Source organism: Podarcis melisellensis, assembly GCF_964234715.1.
Source record: "Podarcis melisellensis genome assembly, chromosome: Z".
Taxonomy (NCBI): domain Eukaryota; kingdom Metazoa; phylum Chordata; class Lepidosauria; order Squamata; family Lacertidae; genus Podarcis; species Podarcis melisellensis.
The window spans coordinates 33,133,685-33,150,686 of NC_138547.1; the positions used below are offsets into that span (position 1 = coordinate 33,133,685).

General features: G+C 46.8%; 1 protein-coding gene across 2 annotated transcripts in view; it reads left to right on the forward strand.

Annotated features, from left to right (window-relative positions):
• The first annotated feature begins 308 nt into the window (after positions 1–308).
• Positions 309–17,002, forward strand: part of PCDH19 (protocadherin 19) — a 138,814-nt gene continuing 122,120 nt past the window's right edge. For both annotated transcript variants that reach the window (XM_081897574.1, XM_081897575.1), the window contains exons 1-2: positions 309–3,483; positions 7,759–8,086. In XM_081897574.1, the coding sequence (XP_081753700.1) occupies positions 1,337–3,483; positions 7,759–8,086 (2,475 nt within the window). In that variant the 5' untranslated portion in view covers positions 309–1,336. The remainder of the gene's footprint in view (positions 3,484–7,758; positions 8,087–17,002) is intronic.

Genomic DNA, 17,002 nt, shown 5'->3' on the forward strand with positions numbered 1-17,002 from the left:
GATGAGGTTTGCAACCAAACTTTCCTCGCCTGCGCTTTGTTCCCGTTGGCGACTAGCGGCCCGGAGGATGCCGAATGCGAAATAATCATGGGGAGAGAGAAGAGGAGAAAGGAGAGTCTCCCCGGCGAAGGATTGCAACAGCGGCGCCTTTGATTCTTTCTCCCTCCCCCCCGCCCTGCTTCGTGCCTCCCGCCCAGCGCAGAGCCGTCAGCGGTGGTTCCTTCTTCCTTTCTACCCCACCCCCGTTTAAACCACGGAATACCATCCAGCAGTTCCTCGTTTTGCACACCGAGGTGAGGAGGTGGGTACTGTGATCCAGGGTGCCCTCCCCCCCCTTGCCTGTGTTTCCTCTCCCCCCCTCCTTTAGTTTAGCCTATAATTTGGGGGTGACATTGCCTCCGCTTTCTCATCTAGTGCACGGAGGTGCTTCGGCGGCAGTTCTCTAAGAAGACGCTCTCTCTGCCTTCTGATTTTGCCGAGCTGACTCCTTCCCCCCCCCGCGCCTCCCAGGCCACCCCATCCGCCCGATCTTCCTTTCCCACCCAGGGCCAGTTTCGCTCGTGTGACATGACCGGACAAGGATTTTTGCCTCTGCTAGTGGCCCCTTCCTTACGGCCCCTCCTCCGCATGCCCTAGCCTTACTTTCCGCCTAGCCTCCCTCTCTACATCCCGATTTCAGCCGCTCTTTATTACTGTCATTTTTCTAAAATAATAATCTCCGGATATCTGAACACCTTCGCCAAGCGGAGGCTTCCCCAGAGAGTCCGCGTTTTGCATAAAGGTCTGTACAAATTTGGGGGGGAAGGGAGTGGAAGTGAAGGAAAGGGGGGCAAGAAGAGAAAGAGATTTGCGCATGCCAGGTGCAAGTAAATTGAGGCGCCTCTCCAATATACAGACTGCACTTAGGATGTGTGTGTGTCTGTGATTCCCCCCCCCCCAAAAAAATTGAATCTAGCTGTGCTGTAACTTAGAACTCTCCTTGACCTGGCTGAGTGGAAGATAAGGGTTCAGTGTTTCTCTCCCCTCTTTAGGTGGTGTTGCTTATTCTAGGGACTGAGGCTGAAAGATTTGTGGCAGGGAAGCAGAAAGCAATTAGCTCTTAAAGTAACCACATCCAAAGTCTCCCCTTCCTTCTCCTGATTAACCCCCAGCCACCCACCCTGTCCAGCTCCCCTGCCTCTCCTTCTGATTCGCTCCTTTCTTTCTATCTATCTATCGCTGAAACAAACCCCAAACTAGTAAGCCCAAATCCCTCCCTCTCTTCTCCAGCCGCAAAATCAACAGGCAACAAGAGGGAAGGGGAGGAGGAGGCAGTGGGTGCACTGAGCCGTGAGCTATGGATATTCTGTGCCCACTGCTCCGTTTGCTGCTCCTTCTCTTGTGGACTCGGGCTGGAGCCCTGATCAACCTGAAGTACTCAGTGGAGGAGGAGCAGAGAGCCGGCACCGTCATCGCCAACATCGCCAAAGATGCCCGAGACGCAGGCTTTGTGCTGGATCCCCGGCAGCCCACCGCTTTCCGCGTGGTCTCCAACTCTGCACCACACCTGGTGGACATCAACCCTGGCTCGGGGTTACTGGTCACCAAACAAAAGATTGACCGGGACCTACTTTGCAGGCAGAGTCTAAAGTGCGTGATCTCATTGGAGGTCATGTCCAGCTCCATGGAGATCTGTGTGATCAAGCTGGAGATCAAAGACCTAAACGACAACGCGCCCAGCTTCCCCACAGACCAAATCGCACTGGAGATCTCTGAGGCTGCCAGCCCGGGGACCAGGGTACCATTGGAGAGTGCCTACGATCCGGACTCGGGCAGCTTTGGGGTGCAGAGCTATGAGATCACGCCCAATGACCTCTTCGGCTTGGAGACCAAGGTGCGTGGAGATGGTTCCCGCTTTGCTGAGTTGGTTGTCGAGAAGAGCCTGGATCGTGAGACTCAGTCTCATTACAGTTACATGATCACAGCTTTGGATGGGGGTGACCCACCCAACTTTGGCACTGTGGAGTTGAACATCAGGGTCCTTGACTCAAATGACAACAACCCTCTCTTTGAAGAGCCCGCCTACACAGTGAGCGTGCCAGAGAACGCTCCCCCTGGCACGCCTGTCATCCGCCTCAATGCCACAGACCCTGATGAGGGCACCAATGGGCAAGTGTTGTATTCCATTCACAGCTTTGTGTCTGAAAAGGCCAGGGACCTCTTTCAAATCAACCCCCAGACGGGCCTGATCACGGTCAGTGGTGCAATTGACTATGAGGAAGGCCATGCCTACGAACTGGATGTGCAGGCCAAAGATCTTGGCCCCAGTTCCATCCCTGCGCATTGCAAGGTGACTGTCACTGTGCAGGATGCTAACGACAACCCCCCTCTCATTAACTTGCTCTCTGTCAACAGCGAGTTGGTTGAGGTCAGTGAGAATGCGCCTCCAGGCTACGTTATTGCCTTGGTGAGAGTATCTGACCGGGACTCTGGTGCCAATGGCCGGGTGCAGTGTAAATTGTTGGGCAGTGTGCCCTTCCGCCTGCAAGAGTACGAGAGCTTCTCCACTATCTTGGTGGATGGGCGTTTGGACAGGGAGCAGAGGGACCAGTACAACCTTACCATCCAGGCTAAGGACAATGGGATCCCAACTTTGCAGGCCACCAAATCCTTCACTGTCAAGATCACAGATGAGAATGACAACCACCCTCATTTCTCCAAACCTTACTACCAGGTCATTGTGCAGGAGAACAACACCCCTGGGGCCTACCTCCTTTCAGTTTCTGCAAGGGATCCTGATCTAGGCCTTAACGGCAGCGTCTCCTATCAGATTGTGCCATCCCAAGTCAGGGACATGCCTGTCTTCACCTATGTCTCCATCAACCCAAACTCGGGAGACATCTATGCCTTGAGATCCTTCAACCACGAGCAAACCAAGTCTTTTGAGTTCAAGGTCTTGGCCAAAGACGGAGGCAACCCCTCCTTGCAAAGCAATGCCACTATCCGAGTTATTGTCCTGGATGTCAATGACAACACCCCTGTGATAACCGCTCCTACTCTAGTCAATGGGACTGCAGAAGTTTACATCCCCAGGAATGCTGGGGTTGGCTACTTGGTGACGGTGGTCAAGGCAGATGATTATGATGAAGGGGAGAATGGCAGACTTTCCTATGAGATGGCAGAAGGAGATAGAGGATTTTTTGAGATAGACCAGGTCAATGGTGAAATAAGAACCACCAGAGCATTTGGGGAAAATTCAAAGACTGCCTATGAGCTGATTGTGGTCGCCCACGACCATGGGAAAACATCTCTTTCAGCTTCTGCCTTGATTTTGATATATCTTTCTCCATCCTTGGATGCCCAGGAATCCATAGGATCTGTTAACCTGTCCCTGATTTTTATTATCGCCCTGGGTTCCATTGCTGCCATTCTGTTTGTCACCATGATCTTTGTAGCAGTAAAGTGCAAACGGGATAACAAAGAAATCAGGACCTACAATTGCAGGTAAAGTCTGTCTGTTTCTTGGTACCAGCAAAAAAATAAAAAATTAGTGCCTGGCCTTTATAGCGTGCCATTTAAAACAAAATAAAATTTACTGCAAACCAAAGGAAGGCATCAAGTCGCTCCACATAAAATACCCACGGCCAATTCCTGGCCGCCTTTTTTTTTTTTTAAATGTGTTCACACACACCCAAATCCCAGTTAGTGAACTGGATCTAATACGATGGCTTGGCACAAATTATCCTTAATCTAAAACAGGCCAGCTGGGATCAGTCTTAAATCTGTACTTCGCCTATCTTTGGAAAGTGTGTGTGTGTGTAGAAGTCCCACACACATCCCCCCCCCCCGCAAAGTACATAAAATGTTAGTACAAGAAAAAGAACAAGGGAAGGGTTGCAGCTGCTTTTTGGCATGTAGGTGTGGATATATGCTTCTATGGAGCTCTGTTCAGGCTTGGATGTGACAAATTGCTGGGGTGTTTTGTCAGGGTTTTTTTTTTTTTGAGAATCACTGGAGTGATTCTCCATGGGGGAAGTTTTTGAGTAGGTGCTGTAGTAATGAATAAACCCATACTCACGGCAGTTGCCACGGGTGGACATTGCTTTTTAAGGGCCTCCTCAGTCATGTCAATAGCCTGTCCCCGCCAGATGAGGTCACTGTGGGTGCTTTTTAGAGCTGCACTTGTTTTCTCTGGGAGGTAAGGAACAGGGAGCTGGCAGAACAGGAGATGAAAGAAAGCAAGGTTCAGCTAGAAATGTACCACGGAAGCCTTTTTAAAAAATTGTCTTTTTGAGAAAGAGAGAGAGGGAAGGCGAGTGCTTCCTTATACTAGGAAATTGTGCTGCAGGTTTTGCAAAGAGAAAACAACAGCTAAGCCATCTGTTCTACTCATCGCCCCAGCAAAAAAACCCCACAACTTTAAGCCCAATTGATTGCTAAGTCAAAAGGTTGTCCATAGCTCTTTCCTGACACTTAAAATAATGCTGTCTTATTTTTGTTACACTTTTGTTCGGTGATCTTTTTAAGTCCGAGATGCGGGGCTCTGCATGAACCCCTCCCCGCCTGTATTTGAAAGCTTAAGATGTGGATTGAAGTCCCCTGAATATGTAACAGCCAGGCGATTATTGTCTGTCTCTTGCTATTCTCTGTGTTGCACAAGTTAGTAGACAAACGCTAACCGCACATGAATATCAATTGGGCGCCATAAAGGAGCAGCTGCGGCGGCTCATAAATGGTTTAATCCTGTTACGAGCGAAATAGCCGTGACTTCTCCCTTCCTTCAGTCCTAAGTCATTTCTGATGGAAGGGATGGAAATTAATTTTGCCCTCTCTATTGAAACATACAAATGCCTCAGGCAATTTGGAGAATCTGGGAGAATGTGCAGCCTTTTAAAGTTTTATTTATACCGATATAATGATGACTGAGAGCTTGGAGTTTCTCTTTCATTCATTTTTACAATGGGCACCAGGGTTTTGTGTGTGCGCGCACACAGATGCATACATACCTGTGTGTGTACATGTGTGTTAGTGTGTGCACATAGGGAAAATCAGCTGCGAAAATAAAACCATTAGATGTACTCTTCTAGGGAGCTACTTGGCTTTTATAAATGAGAGCTAATATGCTGAATTTCTTTTCCATCTTGGTCCATTAAGCAAGGGCAGGCACTGAACATAAGCTGGAAAAAAGAATTTACAGTTGTGTCAACGCCACTAACAGATTTGCACTTCTGTATAACCAGTTGGTTTAGTGTGATGGCTCAGGGATTAATGAAGTGTGTGTTAATTAAATCATTGGTCAATAGGAGGAAACTGCACCATCACCACCCTCCAATAAGACAGCAGAACAAATGCGTGTAGGCAAAATTTTAGATTCTGCATTTTCAAACTTGAAAGATTTAGGAAAACACAGTCAAGGCATTTTTATGTGTCTGGATCTCTTCCCCCTCACCTGGGGTTTTCGAAAATGTATAGAGATGTGCACTGGGAGGAACATTTCTTGACCGGAGCGAGGAACAAACCAGCTCTTTATATAGCCACACCAGAAGAGCTTTGAAAGTGAATGGAGAGAAGCATTCTTGGTGCAACGTATATTTTCCGTGGAAAAGAGCGGAGGGAGGGGTGGAAGGAGATGACGAGTGTCAGGAGCTGGGCAGTGTTCTTTAGTCCCACTCGCTCGGTTCTGATGGCTGCACATAAGCCTGCTGTGTCTGATTTTCAGACCTCCAGTGTGTTCAATTTGGATTCCTATCTCTCTCTTCCACTCCTTTTTTTTTTTAAATCAACATCTTCTGACATTCATCTCCTATTACCCTTTCCTTTTCCAGTCCACTGTTCTCTCAGTAATCCATTAACCTTGCCTCTGGGGGAGGGTTCTTTAGTTCAGTGGTAGAATGGAAGCTCTTGCAACATGTAAAAGGCCTGAGGTTTAATCCTTGGTATCCCCAGTCAAGCGATTTCAGGTAGCAGGTGATGGGGAAAAGACTTCTCTTTGCCTGACATATTAAAAAGCTGCTGCCAAGCAGAATAGCTCATCCTGGGCTAGCTGGCCCACTGGTCTGACTTGGAATGCAGAACTATATGTCCCTTTCTTTTGATATCTTTCCACTACTATCAGGAAATTTACATGATAATACCTTGGGAACAGGCAAACTTTCCTTCCTTCCTTCCTTCCTTCCTTCCTTCCTTCCTTCCTTCCTTCCTTCCTTCCTTCCTTCCTTCCTCCCTCCCTCCCTCCCTCCCTCCCTCCCTCCCTCCCTCCCTTCCATCCTGGGTTGCATTGCTCTTTAAAGTGTCCTATATTTCAGTGAAGCTATATAAACACAAATGTGCCAGGGAAGTTTAATGAAAAGTGCTCTTTCACTCGATGCATGTGATGAGAGGTAAAGATACCTTTTCTGGCTTAGTGTCGTTCGCCACCCTGGTCAAACTCCCCTGCTATCAATTAAGTAAGAATATAAGCAACATCCTTATGTAAGGTGGAAAGATCCTCTCAGGTTACTTCCTCTTGTGGTTTCATCATTACAGTTCCTGGATTTTCAAGCCAGGCAATTCTGAAAGTTAAGTGGACCCCACTTTTGGAAACAAGTATTTTCAGGCCTTGCTTAAAGTTGAACTGATTTCTTTCGGAAGACTGCAGTGCCTGGCATCTTCTCTGCATATCTACATCTGTGTGGCACTGATAACGATACACAGTCCCCAACGGTAATACCAAGCTACGGTTACTTCAATCTAGACTTACTGAGATAACGCTGAATGCGGTCATGTTTTTAATTATTTTTCTGGTCCTTGTTTACTGATAACTCCACTCCTCTGTCTCCCCCACTCTTTACCTTCTTTCCTTGTGTACAAGAGACAAAGCAGACCTACATTCTGTAAACCGATTGAAGGTCAAAAAGATAATTTTCTCCTTCTGAAGCGCAACACCTTTGTCTGCCAAAAAACAAACAAAACAAAAACAGTAGCCAACAGGAATGTTAAGTTTGAAGGGAGCAGGAAAGAGCTGGCATTGGGGGAAAGGTTCTGACTGGCCAGATGCGATGAGGAGAAACAAAACTGAAAAGAAAAGGCAGTCTACAGATGCAATAACATTTTCAAGACGGATGTTGCATCCTGGTCCACAAGTTCACAAAAACGACTTGCCCACAGAAATGCTTACTGGCCCACCAAACTGCTTTAAAAGGTCACCCGACTTTGTGGCCACTGTTTTACTCACCACAGGTGACCAGACAAGTGGCTGTTCACAAGTTTGCATTTGATAGTTTTACAACACACCTACAGGGGAGGTCGGCCAAAATGTTTGTGTCAGGTTTATTGCTATTGGGAACCGCAAATAGAACTGCTTCTTTCTCTGCTGGTTTTTTTCTCTCTCCCTGCTTTTCACGTTTTATATTAATCCGTTTAAATAACTTTTCAGATCCTTATTACCAATGGAAATGCATTCATTTTTCACTTCATGGATTTTTACATAAATTATTTTCTTCCCTTTTCTGCAGGCTGAACTATATCTCTGGTAACTAGATATCAACAATTCTAAGCAGCAGACAAAGCCAAGGGAACTTTTTGTGTGTGTGTCCTTATTCCTCACTTGTTGTCTTTATGTGTCTGACCAACAAACTTTATGCCTGTGAAAAAATAAAGACCCTCCGTTATCACAAGAGCCAAGTCGATGACCCTGCAGGTGGATGGGCAACCAGTCCTTTGGGATTCTCTGTTGACTAGTATACAGTCTTTTTTTGAGGATGAAGTAAGATACTCACTTTGCTTTCTTGTGTCCTGCAGAATTGCAGAGTACTCCTATGGGCACCAAAAGAAATCGAACAAGAAGAAAAAAATCAGCAAGAATGACATCCGCCTGGTGCCACGGGATGTAGAGGAGACCGATAAAATGAACGTTGTGAGTTGCTCCTCCCTCACGTCATCTCTCAACTACTTTGACTACCACCAGCAGACCTTGCCTCTGGGTTGCCGCCGATCTGAAAGCACTTTCCTCAACGTAGAAAACCAAAACAACAGGAACACGGGGTCCAACCATATCTACCACCACACCTTCACCGGCCAGAGCCCTCAGCAGCCAGATCTCATCATCAATGGGATGCCACTTCCGGAGGTGAGTGTGGAGGGGGCGGGACTTGAGAAATGTTGAGCTTTCCCTCATAAGGGGTGGTGAGCATTGCCTTCATGGTCTGCTTGTGAATGCCCAGCATCATGTGTCTTGACTTTGGTTGGAAGTTGAATGCTGGGTTAGCTGGACCTAGGTTTAGATGGCTTTAAGAAATGTTTTGACATATTCACGGAGGACGAGGAAGTCTGCCAATGGTGGCTAGTGGTCCTGATGGCAATACAGGACTTCCATATTCATGGTCCTCATAGATCACTTGAGTAATAGCTCTTGGGGATGGATAACAAGGGAGTGCTGTTGGCTCCATGCCATGATTGTGGGCTTCCCAGGCCATCTGAAGACTCAGAAGTCCTTGATCTGAGGCAGAAAGTAGTCCTTAGGTTCTCACTCTATGACATACTTTAGGACTACAGTGATACCTTGGTTTACAACCAAATCTGTTCCGGAGGTCCGTTTGTGAACCAAAACAGGTTGTAACACAAGGCACGCTTTTGCCAAATGGGGCCTCCAAATTTTTTTTGTTCGTAATAATAAAAAAGGGTTGTAATTTAAAAAAAGGTTGCAGACCGGGACACGCACTTCCAGGTTTGATGTGTTTGTAATCCAAAACATATGCAAACCAAGACGTATGCAAACCAAGGTACACTGTACTTGTCTTAAGTGGAGCTGTTAGCGTTGGTTCCTTCCATTAAACCAGGTTTGGAGAACCAATGGCCACCCAGATATTGTTGGACACCAGCTCCCATCAGTCCCAAGAATAATCTGGACTGATGGGAGTTGTAGTCCAGCAGCAGCCACGGTTCCACAGGCTTCCCACCCCTACATTATGTTGACCCAACAATGTGCATGTGTGCATGTAAAAATAATGTCTAAAGAATTAATTTCGGCTTTATAGTTAGGGGTTTTTTATGTGACCCATCATCATTGTCTTACTGTGGCTGATCTGGATCTTTTCAGGTGCCACCCTGCAATTTAAACAAGAGCATTTACCACAGGTTGTGAATGCAGATTAAGCTTTCTTAATTTAAGTAGCGATTGAATGTTGATATTGCATATCAATATTGTATAGTTGGTGGCCAGATGTCACCACGTAAGACACAGATAGGCATGGATTTTCTTTGGGCTTCTCTTCCTTCTGTCTTCATGAAACATGGCTGTCCCTGCTAATGACATCATCATCATCATCATCCTGTCCTCATCCTCTGACTCTGTTTATGAACAGGATGTTAATTCTGACTATGTTAGTTGCAAATGCATGGTAAAGGAGAAGTGTCTCAACTTAAGAAGCATGGGTTTAAAAATAAGTCCATTGCTCCACTGTATTTATTTATTTTAATTTTTATAAATGGAAAGACAAACTTGGGGTGGGGGAGAACCCCAAGGTTTGCAGAAGTAAAAAAAAACATACAAAACCAAAACTCTTAGGGAAAATATCTAAGTGGGGGACACCCTCCCTTCAAATAGCCCAGCGATGGGTGATCACTTCTATTTTGTACATGTTAAGCTATCTCTGTTTTCTTTCACTAATTCAGGCTACTGAACTGCAAGTTTATTGAGATTTGATCAGAAATTCATCCTGTTAACTGATTAAGGTTGCAATCCTGAGCATACTGGCTTGGGAAAAACCTTGATGAACTAAATGGGATTTAGCTCTGAGCTAAAAGGCACTGTCTGTGCAAGAAACATGGTTACTCAGCTAAACATCCTTTGATTGATTTGAGCCAGGATGGTACAAGTAACTCGCATCTTACACTTATTTAACTTATTTTAACTTAGAGAGCCAGTGTGGTGTAGTGGTTAAGAGCGATAGACTCGTAATCTGGTGAACCAGGTTCGCGTCTCCGCTCCTCTACATGCAGCTGCTGGGTGACCTTCTGTGAAGTCTCTCAGCCCCACTCACCTCACAGAGTGTTTGTTGTGGGGGAGTAAGGGAAAGGAGAATGTTAGCTGCTTTGAGACTCCTTTGGGTAGTGATAAAGCGGGATATCAAATCCAAACTCTTCTTTTTCTTCTTCTCTTATGCAATTGCAGCTTTGCGCAAGGTCCACCACTGATGGGAAACTGCCAGAGTTCTCAGAAGGCAGTGGGAGCGCCTCCTTCCCAAAGCTGAGCAAGCACTCACCGGGTTTTGAGAAGGCAGCACCAGGCTTTGGGAAGGTGGTGAGAGGACTCTGGGACCAGAGCCTTCAAGCTGCCTTCTCAAGGCAAAACAAGCACGGCCTTTGTAAAGTTGGCACTGGGTTTTGGGAAGGGAGCAGAAGGGCGCATGGGCACTGCCAGAGTAAGGCATGCCATTTTAGGGGGAAAACTCAACTTTTGCAAATTTATTTAGTGAAGGGTCTTAAAAATAAGTTTTTGGGGTGTGATGAATTCAAATCTGCCATTGTTTTTGTGATTGGAAAGCATTAGCCTTGATCAGTCAACGTTTGATGGAGGAACACACAAACTGCTTTCAGAAATATTTCAGATAATAATAATATGTATCATAACCACGAGTACTTGGCAATCATTTTTAATGATTTCTGTGCAATCTTACAAACGTGTTACTTACCAGGCAGAACAAATTTGTATTAATTTAACCAAAATATCTTGAATTCCCAAGTCATTTTCAGCTTCTCTCATCTTTGGAATTTGAAAGCTAAAAACTCAACATGCCCTACTGCTAGAGCTCTCACTGCCTTGCCAAATGTAGGCAAGCAGATTTTGGGAAGGTTAAACCAGACTTTGGGGAGGGCTCTGGGACATTACACCTTCTTCCCTAGCAAGCACCCTGAGCTCTCACTCTCTCCAGGCTTTGGGAAGGCAGTGGGAGGTCTCATGGCAGAAGCAGTTTTGGGGTGATACACTTTGGGTTTGCCTGCACTTGGTGCCACACTGCAGGGGGTGCCTCAACAACACAGTAGAACAGAGCATGAGAAGCGTTGCACAGGGCGCTGCTGAAATTTGAAAGCTTGAAGTCCACGACTGCTGTTGGACACTGAAAGAGCCCTGGTGCCGCCCCCCCCCCAAAGCCACGCTAGTGCTCAGTAGGGTTTGGGAAGGCGGATCTGGGCTTTGCGAAGGATGCTGTGCTCCCCGGACTTTGATTGTGGGAGGGCTCAGGGACACGGCCAGAGCCCTCGCCCTACCATTTCAAAGCCAGGCAAATATTTAGTGGGCTTTGGAGGGTGGCAGAAAGGCATTTGGTGCTGGCAGAGTTCTCACACTCATGGGGCTTTGCATTTTCTGGGCTTGGGGAAGCATTGCCTTCCGAAAGCCAGGCAAGCGCTCTGCAGAGTTTGGGGAGGCGGTACCAAATTGGGTGGTCCAGAGACTCTTGGACAATGCCAGAACCCTTTCGCCACAGCCAAGCACTTACTGGACTATGGGAAGTCAAGCACTCCTGGGCTTGCCAGAGCTCCTGCACTTATCAGCTGCAAGCACTCACTGGGTTTTGGGAAGTCAGCAGGAGGGCTCTGGCATGAGCTCCCATGCTGCCATTTCAAAGCCAGGCAACTAGAGCTTTCGGACCTCCTTTCCAAAATGGGGCAAGCACTCAGCGGGCATTGGGAAAGCAGGCAGAAAGGCTCTTGGATGCGGGCAAAGTTCTCACACTCATGAGGCTTTGCACTCATTGGGCTTTGGGAAGTTCTGCCTTCCCAAAGCCAAGCAAGCGCTCCGCAGGGTTTGGGAAGATGGTGGGAGGGTTTTGGGACTCTGCTAGAGCTCTTAGACCAGAACTCTTGTGCTGCCTTCCAAAAGCCAGGCAAGCTCTCAGCAGTTTTTGATAAGGTGGCACTGGGCTTTAAGAAGGCAGCAAGCTCTGGGAAGCTGGCAGAGCCCTCATACCACCATTTCAAAGCTAGGTAAGTGCTCAGCAGGCTTTGGGAAGGTGGCAAGAGGGCTATGGGATGCCCTCACATCTCCTTTCCAAAGTTGAGTAAGCAGCCTTCTTATGTGTGGCCCAGTTCCGGTGGTTGCTGGTTCTACACAATTTTGTGTATATATGTGGACCCACAGAACCAAACTCACAGGTAAAATGTGAATCACCTGTATAGTGGTTGGACTACTCAGGAGTCCTGGGTTTGAGTCCTTTCTTAGCCTTGGATGACCCCAGGCCAATCACGCTCTTTCAGGCTGGCCTATCTCACACAGGGGCATAGCAAGCTGCCTTCTACTGAGGACATTGCTTGATCTAGCTCGGTATTGTCCACACTGACTGGCAGCTGTAGCTTTCCAGGATTTCTTGCAGGTGTCTCTCCCAGCCTTACCTGGAGACTGAATTGAGGACCTTCTGTATGCAAAGCAGATGTTCTGCCACTGAGCCATGGTGCTACCCACATAGCGTGTCTGGGGAAACCCAGCTAGGTGGGTGGGGTAGAAATAAATTATTATTATTATTATTATTATTATTATTATTATTATTATTATTATTATTATTATTATTATTATAAAAGGATGTGACTACATGTGCAGTGTCTCAAACACCTTGGGAGGAGTTGGGGTGCAAATTTCAATACTTAAAGCTGCTATAAATAAGGTATTATAAAATCCAAATGAAATTCAAGAGCCTTGTGGTTTGATTACAGGGTTACTTAGGTGAGCATCAGCACTACTTGACGGAACGGGCAGAGCTTTTTCAAATCACAAAGTCAGAAGGGGCATCATGAAGGTCATCAACCTAGTCCCTTGCTCGATGTAAACTTGCGGACAGCTTCCAGTTGAAGCTGAATAACAGAAGATTCTGAAATGAGAAAAGAAACTTCTTTTCACATCGCATAGTTAAGCAGTGGAATTTGCTCCCACAAAGGGCAGTGACAACCACCAACTTGGGTGGCTTTCAAAGAGGGCTAGATAAATTTGTGGAGGATAAAGCTACCAGTGGCTACTGATCCTGATAGCTGTGTTCTGCCTCCACTTTCAGAGGTCAGTAGTGCTTCTGAATGGCAGTTGTCTGAAACTACAGGAGAGGATAGTACTCTTGGGCTCACATCCTGCCCATGGGCTTCCCCAGAGCTGGCCAAAGTGTTAACAGGATGCTGGACTAGATGAGCTTCTTATGTTCCTAGGACCTGCAATGCAGGCTGCAGCTCAAATCATTCCTGGCAAATCGCTGCCTGGCCATTTGAATGCTCTTTCAGCATAGGAGAACCTATCACTTCCTGAGGCAGCTCTTTGCATTAGGAAATTTCTTCTCCCAATGAGCTGAAGCCACCCAGAGTAGCTGGGGAAACCCAGCCAGATGGGTGGGGTATAAATAATAAAATTATTATGAAGCCTGTTTCTCTGCAATCTCCAGCTCTTGGTTCTTGTCGTGCCCTGTTGAGCAGCCGAGGGAGCTTTCCCTTTATATAATGGCTTGCTTCCAGATGGAAGGACCATTGCTCTAGTGAGTGGATCACACAGATTTGTACATAGCAGGCTCCAGGTTCAACCTGTGCCACCTCCACTTAAAATGATCAGACAGGAGAGAATCGGGGAGATGCTCTTTTGCTTGAGGGTCCTGGAGAGCTGCTGTCAGTCAGAGTAGAAAACTCTGGGCTAGGTGGAGAAATAGTCCTCTCTTGGATCAGGCAGCTCCCTACGTTCCACCATGATGATTACATCATTGGTGGCTGGTGTCCATTGGTATTGGTGGGGATGAAGGCAGGGAGCCCGAGCAGTCAATGACAAGCAGATCCAGCTAATTGTAGTTGTGACCCCCATCTTCTTCCCTGCTGGATCTTACACTGAGACTAAGGGGGGGGGGAGCTGACAGGTTGTGCTGCCACACCCTTGGCTGGTTGTAGGTAAGGAGGCAGGCAAATGAGGGCTAGCTGGGCTGAGGTTGGTGGAATAATGGACCAGTCACCATTGGTGTATCAGGTGTCTCTAGCACATCACAAAGAAAAAGGAAGAAAAGTATGAAAGCCGTTGCGGATTTCAGTGAAATGAAGCCAATTTCCCCGAGGGTGATTTTCCTACATCTGTCCTTTTTATATTTGAACGATGAAATGTCTTATTATTATTTTCCTTGCTTCCCCCCTTCTTGGGAGGGGAGAAAACACCCACATGCTGTGAAACAGTGAAGCATTTATCATGAGATAAGCCATTTTCTTCGCTGCTAGGAGAACGAAATGCACATGGATTTGTGCTCACAACCCTTCTGTTGGGCATCCTTGACTAACGCTGGTTTGTTGCTCTTTGAATTATTATTTGGTATTAAGTAAAACAATCAAAGGTTTTGTCATGTTTTCTGCTTTAAACAGAATAACAAAGCTGAGAAGCTGTTGAAATATTTATGACCTGCTCCGCTCCGCTCTTTGTTTTTTGTCTTTTTTGGTAAATGCAGGTGACTATGGATTTACTTCTTTGTAAGCAGGTACACTGATGATGACTTTAGTTTTTGGGGGGTGATGAGCCCAATCCAGAGATTTATCACAGGCAATGTCTGCCCAATTTCTAGTGGGAAGACGTTCCATAGAGTTGGTCCCACTACACTGATGACACAACTCTTGGTCCTTGCATAATTCCTCTGTAAAGGCAGATACAGTAGTTCTTTCACCCCTTCACTCTGGCACCAACAGCAGCAAAATCACTCCCCTTTATGCCCTTTAACTGCTGTCTCCTCTACATAGATGCCTAAGGACAGGTCTGATAAAGCTTCTGCTGTTGTCCAAGGAGCCCCTTGCCTGTGTTTTGTCTCACATGAGGTTGAGTCAGATGATGGAGCAAATGCTGTTGGCCAAGGGCTGCCCGTGTGGTGACTTCAAGATATTGTTGGGACCACAATTTCCACTAGTCAGGGATGATGGAAGCTGTAGTACATTTGAAGGTCAACATGTCTGCTTCTTCTGCTGTTGGCCCGTCAGCCCTTAAACAGTCATGGCTTCCCCCAAGGAATTCTGAGAGCTGGAGTTTGATAAGGATGCTGAGAGTTGCCAGGAGACCTCTGTTCCCCTCACAGAGCTACAATTCCCAAAGTAGTTTAATAATAAATCCCCCTTCCTAGGGAACACTGTGCATGAGGGTCATAGAGGTCTCATAATTCTCAGCACCCTTAACAAATCTCAGGATTCTTTGTAAGACGCCATGCCTCTTTAATGTAGTATCAAAGTGCTTTATGGTGTGAATGTGGCCATAAATCCTTTAATTCAGGCATGGGGCATATTAGGCAGGCTTTGCAGTTTCAAACATTTTTAGCTTTGTTTAGTAAATAAAATAGATGTGCTAAATTAGAGCACTCCCTAAGGCATCAGAAAATTTTTCCAATGCAAATTAACCTATGCAAACCTAACTTGCATAGGCTGTTTTTTCCCCAATTGTTCAGCCTCCTGGCACCAGGTATATCAGACCAGTGACTCAGGCTCTGAACATCTGATGTATCAGAGGCAGATGGATTGCATGCAGGTGCAAGCCGAAGTCAGGCCAGGTGTCAGGCAATCTGTCTCAGCACAGAAAGAAAGCCAAGCTCTCCCAGCAGCTGCAAGTTGCTAGGTTGCTGGTCTTGCAGTCCATTGGGATTAACAGATTAGCCCTTGGACATCACCTTACTTTCCTGCATTGCAGAGTGTTAGACTAGATGATCCTCAAGGTCCCTTCCAACTCTACAGTTCTAGGATTTTCCAGGTTAGGGCAGGGGGTGTCATGGGATGCTGTAGCACTCACTCTGCTAGGATGGCCTGGATTTGTTCCCTCTGCTGACTGGTTGACCCAGTGGCACTAGGGGGGGTTGCCCTGGTGGTAACCATCATTATTTTTGTGGTGGTTTAAAGAAAAGGAGAGAGAGAATGTGTGTATTTATGAGAACCAGCTGCCAAAGAAGACAAAGTTCTTTTGTCTTAATATTTTGCATGGAGCAGCAAATACAGTGCCCTCCATATGTTGTTGGACTGCGGCTGCCATCATTCCCAACCATTGGCCATTCTGGTTGGGACTGATGGGAGTCTGACACCTTCTCTACGCAGCTTTTTGCAAAAGCAAGGGACACGCTTCTTTGGCCTTGCTATTGATGGCTGAGATGCATGTTTTGAAGACCCACCCTATGGCTGTGACTGATTTAGTTGTTTTTTTAATACTGCATGTTTGTTTCCTGCCTGGGACCTGCTGGTGAAGGGTGGGTACCATCACCACCATATAAAAAGTTGCCCTGATATGATTTGAAGAGCACTACTACAACACAACACGCATATCTTTCTCTGGGTCTGCACTGCAGTGTGGACATTCACAAACCATGCTTTGTGGTTAGATCTATTTCTAGAAGAGCCAAAGTAGCACGTTGTTTTCCAGCATCCCTCAGGGCAAATGGGGCACTGCCCCGCCAACCCCAGCCTACCCTCAGCCACCCCACTCCCAGCTGCTTGCCTTCTTCCTCACATACAACCCTAGGGGTGGCATTGCCTGCCAGCTTCCCACAGTTGCCTTTGTAGAACTCAGGCAGAAAATGGGAACAAACTTAGAATGAGTTGGCTGTGCCTGTCATCGGCTCTGGCTCCACCTACTGTTGGCCTCCTGCCCTGCCTGTCCCAATGGGCACCATCCTCTGCTGCTGTTTTCTGTTCCCCGGGAGGCTTAGGAGAAACAGCGCTGATACCTTGAGAGGAATGCTGTTTTCCATCCCACCGCTCCAACAGAGCTTTTATGCTTTCGCTGGTTGCATATGTGACCACAGGTTTGTTTGCATATGGATTGGAGATGGAGATTAAAGCATCCAGATAAACACCGGGATAAATCAACAAGGTTTTACCTTGTTATAAAAAAACAAAACCCAACAGCTATGAATTTCCCGTAAACCCTTCACTTCCCTCCTTTGCCTCTGTTTCTGTGGCTAGGTGTGCACAGTCCCTCAGGTAAGATGGCAGTAGACCTCAACTGCAGGCTGTGACGGGCTCTTAGAAAGCTCCCACCTGTCCCACATAGCTGTTATGTTCTGCAATGATCAGGCAT